Raw genomic sequence first — 9,292 nt, 5'->3', positions numbered from 1 at the left:
CCAAAATGCAGGGTAAAATCATGACATAAAGATAGGAAACAGATGTTTTGAAAATGTGGCACAGTTCAGATATTTGGGAACAACGATAACAGATCGAAACCTGATTCAGGAGGAAATTAAGAGGCGATTGAACTCGGGTAATGCTTGCTATCATTCAGTCCAGAACCTTTTGTCTTCTCGTCTGTTGTCCAAAAACATAAAAATTAGTATATACAAAACTACAATTTTGCCTGTGGTTCTGTATGGGTGTGAAACTTTGTCTCTGATATTAAGGGAGGAACATAGACTGAGGACGTTTGAAAACAGGGTGTTGAGGAGATTATTTGGACCGAAGAGAGATGAAGTGACAGGAGGCTGGAGAAAACTGCATAATGAGGAGCTTCATAACTTGTACTCTTCTCCAAATATAATTAGAATGATCAAGGCAAGGAGGATGAGGTGGGCAGGTCATGTAGCACGAATGGGGGAGACGAGGAATGCGTATAGGATATTGGTGGGAAAGTCAGAAGTAAAGAGACCACAGGGAAGACCAAGGCGTAGGTGGGCGGACAATATTTGAACGGATCTTAAGAGAGATAGGATGGGATGGTATGGATTGGATAATCTGGCTCAGGATAGGGACCAGTGGAGGGCTCTTGTGAACACGGTGATGAACCTTCGGGTTCCATTAAATGCTGGGAAATTGTTGAGTAGCTGCAGAATTGGAAGCTCCTCCAGAAGGGCTCAGCTCTATGAGTAAGTAAGTAAGTACATTATGTTGGTAACGATTGGCAACCTGTTGAGTAAAACAATCTTGTTTACAACGATGGCGGCTGTGTGATTTACAAGTATGGAATATCTTCATGTAGTTCCTTAACTGTGGGTGTAAAACGTGTAATGGCTGAACGAGGGGCACACCTGACACCTACTTCGCAGGCGAAACCTTCAATATTTGAAGTAATCGCACAAGATTCGCTATCAGTGACATTTCAACCAGCGCTGAAGCGTGTTGCTACGGTAAAAAAGTCAGCTGATTGTAATACGTAACGAATACGTCTAGTGTCAAAATTGTTCAGAAATAAAATTTCACTTGAATAAATTATAGCATAATTAGCGGTTAAAAGAATCGTTTATATCAAAACAATATTATGCCACTGAAAACTGACACCATTTCTCGACAGTGATGACAAAAACAACGCCTCTGAAAAGGACAGTTTTCCCACCTAAAGTTCCCATTGACCAAGACTGGACACGGTTCTGTAATCCCCTGACATAGGTTTGAGTGACCACCTTCCTTGTAACCAGGCTATATAACAGCAAATTCTGCACCATACAAATCAGTCCTGATGCTGGAGGCAGCATGTTCCTCCAATGTGTCAGAATCCACCTACAAAATTACACAGTATCATAAGCAGAACAGTACAATATAAACAAAACTGCTACAGATGTATGAGATCTGAGGATCTGATATCAGTAACAAGATCAGAGTCTTCAATGTCATGTAATGTAGACCTTGCAATGGAGGCACCAGATTCTTATAGAACAGGCATGTCCAACGCGTCGATTGTGGGATGAGTTTTGGTCAATCTCATAGGCTTATAAGGAAATTATAAGGGAAAAGCATGTAAATTCACTTGTAATATAATATGTTATATTCAGATTTTGAAGGGAAAATATGTATTAAAGTAGCCTGTACTTTCAATGTATGTTGCTTTCACAACAAACATCATGTGTCATGTTATTTTTACCAGTATTTTTGCTTAAAGCGAGGTATGATGATAGGAGGGGGTGGTAGATCACTGGCAGTTTTGACACTAAAATGTCGAGCACAATCTATTTGAAGATGGACATGCCTGTTATAGAACATTGGTACCTGTCAACAGTGTCAGATCCCAGAAGACCATAATCTTGTTAATGCTGATTAAGGACATCTTATGCTGCAGTTTGCCAGTTAATTATAACTTGGGTTGCATTCTAGTTCATTACTCCATGTAGTAGCGTAGTTCACAACATTTGTGAATAGTTTGCTACCTCCATCCTCTGCCATAAAGTTGGAGGTACCTGGCTCTCGTGAAACACTGTTATGAGACCATACAGTGCCATAAAACTACAATCCAAGCTTCCACCACAATGGCAACCTAAGAAGTCATATCAGTTATAACTTGCTTCTCATTTCAGTTTTTGGCAACTTGTAACCCTGAGAAATATGGGTGGCTCGTAACTTGGTTTGAGGAAGTGCACTTTGCATTTAACACAATACTTCAATACCATTACTTAAAGCATCATGGTAAGTTAGCAAGTGCCACTGTTTGTACTGTGATAAGAAAATTACATTAAGTTGTATAATACAGTGTAGGTTTATCACCATGTGACTTACTAGGGCAGTTTCTCATCTAACATTGGTCTTGCCCATGGGCACTGGCAGAAAGGTGGGAGGGAAGCCAGCCATATTCTCCTCTCACCCAACCGAAAAAAAAAGTGCCAAATATGAATAACAGAAACTAAAATATTATATATATATATATTCCATTCCATTCCATTCATTCCATCAAATTCTCCACAAATAAGAATATCTTAACTAATTCTAAATTGTAATCAACTGTATACAATTGTAACTATTGTAATTTTAATCTTACTCATATATTAAATTGTTAATATTCAGAATTAACTTGACTTGTCCTATATCATGTACAATGATCTACAGTGACGAAATCAATCAATCAATCAATATATATTCTTTTATCTTATGTTTCATTATAGAGACCGACAATCATGGAACAATCCATGAAAATGTTTGTAAGCAAATTTTCTGCTGTCTGCCCTGAAAAGTATCCTGGTGGCACCTATCACTCTGCCTGATCTTTTTTTTTTTGGCATGGTTTGGTTGAGAATACTTCTTGCAATTGTTCATATACACATGTGACAGTTTAGCTACAGATTCAATGGTAGACATGTTTTGAGTTTGTCAGCCATCTTGTGGCAAGTGTAGATGGTAGACAGCCACAAGAAATAACTTAATGATAACCCACCATAGATATGAATTCAATTCAGTATAAGTTAGGTCAGGTTAATGTGCATTATGGGTCCCAAACATTATTCTATACTTTTACCAGAAATTATTATAGCTAACAAAATATATGTTAAGTTAAACGTTTATATTACCTGAATTAAAAGAGTTACAAGAGCCCTTACATAACATATACAAGAAAGCAACAGAAAAATAAAAACAAATACTTTATCTTCATCATGATTTTTTCAACAAAGAAACAGAAATAGGCAATGTCATACATCATCTGATGTGTCCTGTCTTTATGTCTATAAACTGTTATTTCAACAGCACAAATGAATCAAGTAATGTGTATAATATTATAACCTCACAACCAAGGCTGGACTGACTGCGGGACAGTTGATTCAGGGCACTGGTGTCAACTTGTCATTTCTGCAATAAAATATTTATATCTGAAGTTCAGTTTTCTCAATCACCAGTCCTATCATATCACATTCTGATAGTAACATGTTCTGTGTTTCCCCATTCAGGCGGCTCATTTGCAGAGGTGGTGTATGGCTTACAGCGCGTCCCACTGCATGGCATCATGTCCAGATTTCCTGAGCTGCCACTTCGACAGGAGGTCATGTCCCTGCTGTGTTTGTGTGTAGTGCCGTACATCCGAGCCAAGCTGGAGAACAGAGTGACTCAGTACCAGCTGCTCGGGGTATCCAAGGGCTGGGTGCAGGTCCTACTACGACTGCACTCGACTCTGCATTTTCTGTGGGAGAGCAGTGTGCTGGGCAACTACTTGTCCTACATGACCGGGCATTCTGCAAGCCATTCACCACTCTTGCACCTGGCTGGTGTCACACTCCAGTATGCAGCTGAGCATGAACAGGAATCCAAGTATGGCTTATACCTAGAATATGGGGAATGGAAACAAGAAAATGGGACTTCATTCAGTTCATTTGGTAATACTGCTCAATGTGCAGGTTTCCACTCCTGTCAGCAAAGTTTGTGGGGTACCTGCTGACACGCACATTGGAGTTTGGAGCATTCTTTCTTCGGTTCCTGCAGTGTTGGCACCTGGGTGACATGCAACATACCAGTGTGACTGCCCTGCCTCTTCCTCCTCCTTTTGAGGTACAAAACTAATTTTTCATCTCACCGTATGCACGGTTTCTCTTGCACACGTCCGCTTCAAGCTCATGAGACTTCACAACACTTTCACACTTGTAAGTCATTTTAGAAATATGTCACAGGTTTCCAGAGGTTTTCAGTCAGCAGTGTGGCCTGGGTGAATCACAAACAATCCATAAGCTGAAGTGAGAGTGGTGAAGTTGAGAAATATCTAGAGAGAGGGGTATCTGCATACACTGTCTCCTCAAGATCACAGTAAACAGCATTTATTTCCCTAAACAGAATTGGCAGGTTGCTCTTTTCTAATGGAGACAGGGCATTTTCTGTGAGCAAGGAATTTAATTCTTAAATAGTATTTATGTGAAAGTCTTGCTTCAAAGGTTTGATAAATTTATCTTCATGTACAGTGTTAATATTTTACGAATACACGTACTATCGTTCTCTGTCAGATCACTGCTAATGTTCTGGAGGAACCTGCTGCCCCCAACTTTCAGGGTAGAAGAGTAAACGGAACTTAAAAAAAATGTGGAACAAATATGGGAAGGAGGAGGACCAGACCCAAACTTGGAGCAGACAAGAGCAATTAGGACAGTACAGAAAATATTTGGTCCTTAAAGGGGCAATTTTCCAAGGGCAAAATGATTGGGAAAAATAATGGCTGAGTGGACCTATAGAAGGTAGAAGGAAGGCAGAAGAAGCAGAATAAGGAATCAGAGGTCCTGTTTCAAGAGCATAAAGAATGAAAGAAAAGCCAAAACACTAACAGGGGCTGATTGAAGAAGCAAGAGGAGAGACCACTGATGATGATAAATTATGAACTTTGAGGTTTCAAAACAACAGAGAATTGACTAAGTTGTTGCATGATCATAGAACTTGAATTTATTGCTGTGAATTGACATTTCTGCCTGTATGTACAGGGGTTACCTCAAGCAGCACAGTATGGAGAGGTGTGTCCAATATGTTTCCAGAAATGGAAGAATGAAACTGTGTTGTCTGTGTCAGGGTAAGTTTTTCAAGAGTGAAAATGAATCCTCTCACTTTGACTGTGTGGATTCATGGTGCATAGTTAAACAAGAGGTTTTCATCACTGTGTGTTCTTTGCACAAATTTGCACAATGGTGATGCATTATGGGGATGGACAGGTATTCTGGACATTTTCCATTATCTTTGAATAAAGAAACACAACACTTCAGAAGTTTGCTTTCATGAAATCTATTCTGCTGGCTCCATTAGGTTGAATTAATGTGTGTCCCTGATCAGGAGATTAGCTGCATGTCACAGACCCAACAGAGTAGGTTTCATAGTGTTAGTTCAGGCGAAAGCAGAGCCACTTTCTTATGTATTGTTTCTTTATCCAGAATGAGACAATGGAAAGTCTCCAAAATATATGTCAGGTTAACTGTTTGATGGCCAAGCCCCTCTATAGGACACACACAAAAAGACCACAATACTCTTTTCAAATGCTCAGAGTTATAAATAGTGTGAAAGCCTGTTCTTTCCTCTAAACATTAGTACATGATACTTGATGCTACACTAAGTGATTCACATCAAACTGATCTCTTTGTCTGTGATGGCTGTAACGCAAGTACAATGAGCTAATCTAATCAGAGACTTAATAACACTTCTTTGCCACTGACATTTTAACTTATCACATGCATTGCATTTTCTTACAGGTTTGTGTTTTGCTACCGCTGCATTGTGCAGTATCTGCAAGAGAATCATTGCTGTCCAGTGACCACATATCCTGCAGATACAGGAGACCTGATCCGAATCTATTCCAGTAGCTCCTGACACAATGTACACCACTGTAATGGCTTGTCAGAATGAATGGTGTACTTTATGAAGGGAATGTACATAACTGGTATTTCTTGAACTGTACTTCAGTGGGTCTGGTTATTTAAAGTAATGCATTGAGAGAAGTTAAATAAAAAGAAAGTTAATTGGCTTCTGTTTTCTCTAGATGTGGCAAGGGTGAAGAATCCATTTCTGAAGTGGGGCACTTGTGGGACATTCAGTTATGCTCAATGATAGGGTGATTATGAGAACAGTGGTTGGCAGAGTGAACCTACAACTTAACTTGTGCTCTGAACCAAGTTGGGAGGGGTGGCTTTCACACTCCCATTATGTTTTGTGCAGATAAAAGTCTCAATCTATGCAAAGAAAAACCTACATATGCATCTAGCCAGGAATCAAACTCACATCCTTGGAGTGAGAGTCCAGTTTCTTGCCCTGAGACCACTAATATGAAATGTGTTTACATATGGGCCTTTGGCAGCAAGCAGTCAGGGTATAAGAACTGATGTCAGACAACGGACAGTAATGCAATCCACATATACACACATTGAGCCAGATTTCATTTTGGAATTATTAGACCCAACAGTTGTCTCTGTGCAGAGATAGCTCCATGCATTCTGAACCTGGGCACCAGATGGAGGGGGGGTTAACTTTATGCTCTGGCTGCTTTATTCCCAGAGAAAGAATCCTGGTGTCCATTGGATGGGAGGGTGGGTGAACCCCAAAACCAGTCTGGATGCTGCGGAGAAAAGACAAATCACTGCCACGGCCAAGAATCGAATATCGAGTCCATAGCCTAGTCACTACATGGACTGAGGTGTCCTGGCTCCCATTATCAGGTTATTCAAGAGAAAATTAAAATACTTAAATATGAATATGGCAGTGAATCATGGGTGAAACACAAAAAACATTTCTTGATTGTAGCTTTGCATCAAGGGACTAAAAGAAAGAAGGGTTCCCTGCACCTGTGATGTCTGCAGAACATTGGCAACCCATGTCTAAGGTGCTGAGGAGAAAGTGGAACATCACTGACTTATTCAGTAATTATAAAGGAGCAGTATTTTGTGAAAAGATCAGGTTGATAACAGAAGAAGGGGGAGAAGAAGGAGACAGAGAGAATGAGAAACAGGAGAAGAAAAAGAAAGAGGAGAATAAGCAGGAAGCAAGGAAGAATTAAGAAAATAAAGAGAAGGAGAATAAGCTTGAATGTCACTATTCATATCTCATCTCATATTCAAAGGAAATAAGCTGCAACGAGACCAACCCCTTGTTGCCAATGTATTTTCATTGGATCATGTGAAGTAAGGAATTCTAAAACAAGTGGTTAAGTGCCACACTCTGTCAATGCTCACTTCTTTATTATGTGCAAGTTATGTCAGTATCGACAAGCTTATATAACTAACAGGAGGCATTAACACATACTGACAATTCACATGCTCTCCAATCTCTTTCTATCTGTACTTCATCTTGCAGGGCCACATGGTTGTCAGACCATGCATTACTGTGAGTATTAACAGATTGCTCTCATGTGCCTCTCACAGATTTCATGTGACTGTTGCAAGACCAACTACACATAGAGATGACCAGAAACATGAAGTAACTGATGACATAATAACAAAACTGAGAGAAAAAATGAAATGGGATGAAAAGGGTGTTCCGCACACCTCCTTTCCTACATTAAAATGCATACAAACATTTCCCTTTGAGATATTACAGGATGCTAGTTGAAACTTCTAAAAATATTTTGCAATTACAATTTAATAAAGTTTATATATTGCAAGAACAAATCATTTCCTTTATTTGTTCAGAGGATTCTTGGAAGTTCCAGAATGATAGAGTGATGATTCATTCAGTATTACCCCTCTGAAATTTGAAGCTCATTTAAACAATACATGAAATTCAGTTCCTATCTTACATGAAATACAAAACACACAAATATGCTGAGGAGAAAAACACGACATTTAATGTTAAAACAGATGGTATATACAGTTACCGTTGTGCTTTAAGGAGTTGAAGACTTTAATATATATTCCAGTCAGGCCAAAAAGAAACACATCAATTTCCTTCCTACCAGTTATGCGTGTCTTGCTGGTCTTGGCTTCTTTTCGTTGCTGATACAAATCTACTGTTTTAATTTAGGATGACTCATATTTCAAACAGAATGAAACATTTTGGAATCTGGATCTGTTTCCATCCTTGGGCAAGAGGTGAACTGGGAATGGCCATTATGGTGCTCTGTTGCCTGTTGAGGAAAGAGAAAGTTAAATATTTCACGCAAAGTGTTAAGTTCTCATTGAAATTTCAAAGGCATAATCAAGCTCATGATATTCTCTACATTATGGGCTGTGACTGTGAATGCTGTCCCAGAGGCTCTCACTCATCAGTCTGACAGGACCCAAGAATTAACCTTAACAAAGCATTGGTCATTTCTTCTGTTGTGGTCGCCTGCTGCTCATGCTCATCAAGTGAGTCGGTTTGGCTCCTCACCACCCTGCACCCCAACCGTTCGGTTTGTGAACTTGATGGTTACATCCCGAACAGACATATTGGGTGTGAGGAAGTCCTGCAGAGTGTTGACACCATCACGAGGCATGCGATCAAATGGATAACCCATAGATCGCTTATCAGGGTACAGTTTATCCCGTATCCCACAGAAAATAGCAGCATCAGCACATGCACCCTCTGTATTCTGGTTTATCTGTGAAACAATGAGAAAAATGATGAGTCTCTAAAGTAGCAATTATAAAGCAAAAGTTTCCTGCTGCTGCATTTGAGACCTGTTCTGTGAGTACATAACTTAAAACATATAACTTTTTATGTATAATACAAATCCTGTAAAGAAGACTGTTATTAATTTACATTTTAAAGCAAAGTGTGAGGAAAATGTGATTATCTCAGTTTGCAGTAGCTCGCTAAATGGGAACACATTGACTGGACATTCTTCCATAGCTGATTGAAGATATACAAGGTGTGGCAATAAAGAAACCGGATTCATGCTCTAACCCTTTATTAAAAAAAAATCAGACAGTCGAAATGTTATCCCCTTCAATGTAGTCCCCTCCCCGATCCCTACACCGCTCCATGCGAATTTTCCACTGTTGGAAGCAGTGCTGCAGGTCATCTTGTGTTATGCTCTTCAAGAGTTGCGTCGCTTTTGCTTTCACTGCATCCACGGACTCGAACCTGGTCCCTTTCAGCGCAGACTTGATTTTTGGGAAGAGAAAAAAGTCGCACGGTGCTAGGTCCGGAGAATACAGTGGATGTTCCATCACTGGAATGTTGTTTTTTGCCAAATACCTCTTCACAGATAGCGCGTTGTGTGCTGGCGCGTTGTCGTGATGAAGAACCCATGAGGCATTCTTCCACATGTCTGGTCTCCTTCGTCGCACA

The 9,292-nt window shown here is 39.8% G+C and overlaps 2 protein-coding genes across 4 annotated transcripts in view; one reads left to right on the top strand and one right to left on the bottom strand.

Moving 5' to 3' along the window:
- The first annotated feature begins 791 nt into the window (after nt 1–791).
- LOC111862791 (peroxisome assembly protein 12) lies at nt 792–7,492 on the top strand. Its single transcript, XM_023848461.2, has 6 exons — nt 792–996; nt 2,158–2,266; nt 3,517–3,874; nt 3,961–4,111; nt 5,026–5,111; nt 5,782–7,492. The coding sequence occupies exons 1-6, from the start codon at nt 877–879 to the stop codon at nt 5,897–5,899; spliced, it is 942 nt and encodes a 313-aa protein (XP_023704229.1). The 5' UTR covers nt 792–876; the 3' UTR covers nt 5,900–7,492.
- The window catches only part of LOC111862790 (phenoloxidase 1), a 31,173-nt gene continuing 29,124 nt past the window's right edge, over nt 7,244–9,292 (bottom strand). For all 3 annotated transcript variants that reach the window (XM_023848460.2, XM_023848459.2, XM_033750801.1), the window contains one exon: nt 7,244–8,600. In XM_023848460.2, the coding sequence (XP_023704228.1) occupies nt 8,364–8,600 (237 nt within the window). In that variant the 3' untranslated portion in view covers nt 7,244–8,363. The remainder of the gene's footprint in view (nt 8,601–9,292) is intronic.

The sequence above is a fragment of the Cryptotermes secundus genome, unplaced genomic scaffold, assembly GCF_002891405.2.
Source record: "Cryptotermes secundus unplaced genomic scaffold, Csec_1.0 scaffold462, whole genome shotgun sequence".
Classification (NCBI taxonomy): domain Eukaryota; kingdom Metazoa; phylum Arthropoda; class Insecta; order Blattodea; family Kalotermitidae; genus Cryptotermes; species Cryptotermes secundus.
The sequence above is the reverse complement of the archived record's forward strand: the minus strand, read 5'-3'. Positions and strand labels throughout refer to the sequence as shown.

Bases quoted from the DNA above. Each gene is read 5' to 3' on its own strand.
- LOC111862791 (XM_023848461.2), top strand. From the start codon at position 877: ATGGCTGAACGAGGGGCACACCTGACACCTACTTCGCAGGCGAAACCT. The intron at 2,267-3,516 runs GTAAGTTAGCAA...TTCCCCATTCAG, and splicing joins CCATTACTTAAAGCATCATG to GCGGCTCATTTGCAGAGGTG. The intron at 4,112-5,025 runs GTACAAAACTAA...CTGTATGTACAG, and splicing joins CTCTTCCTCCTCCTTTTGAG to GGGTTACCTCAAGCAGCACA.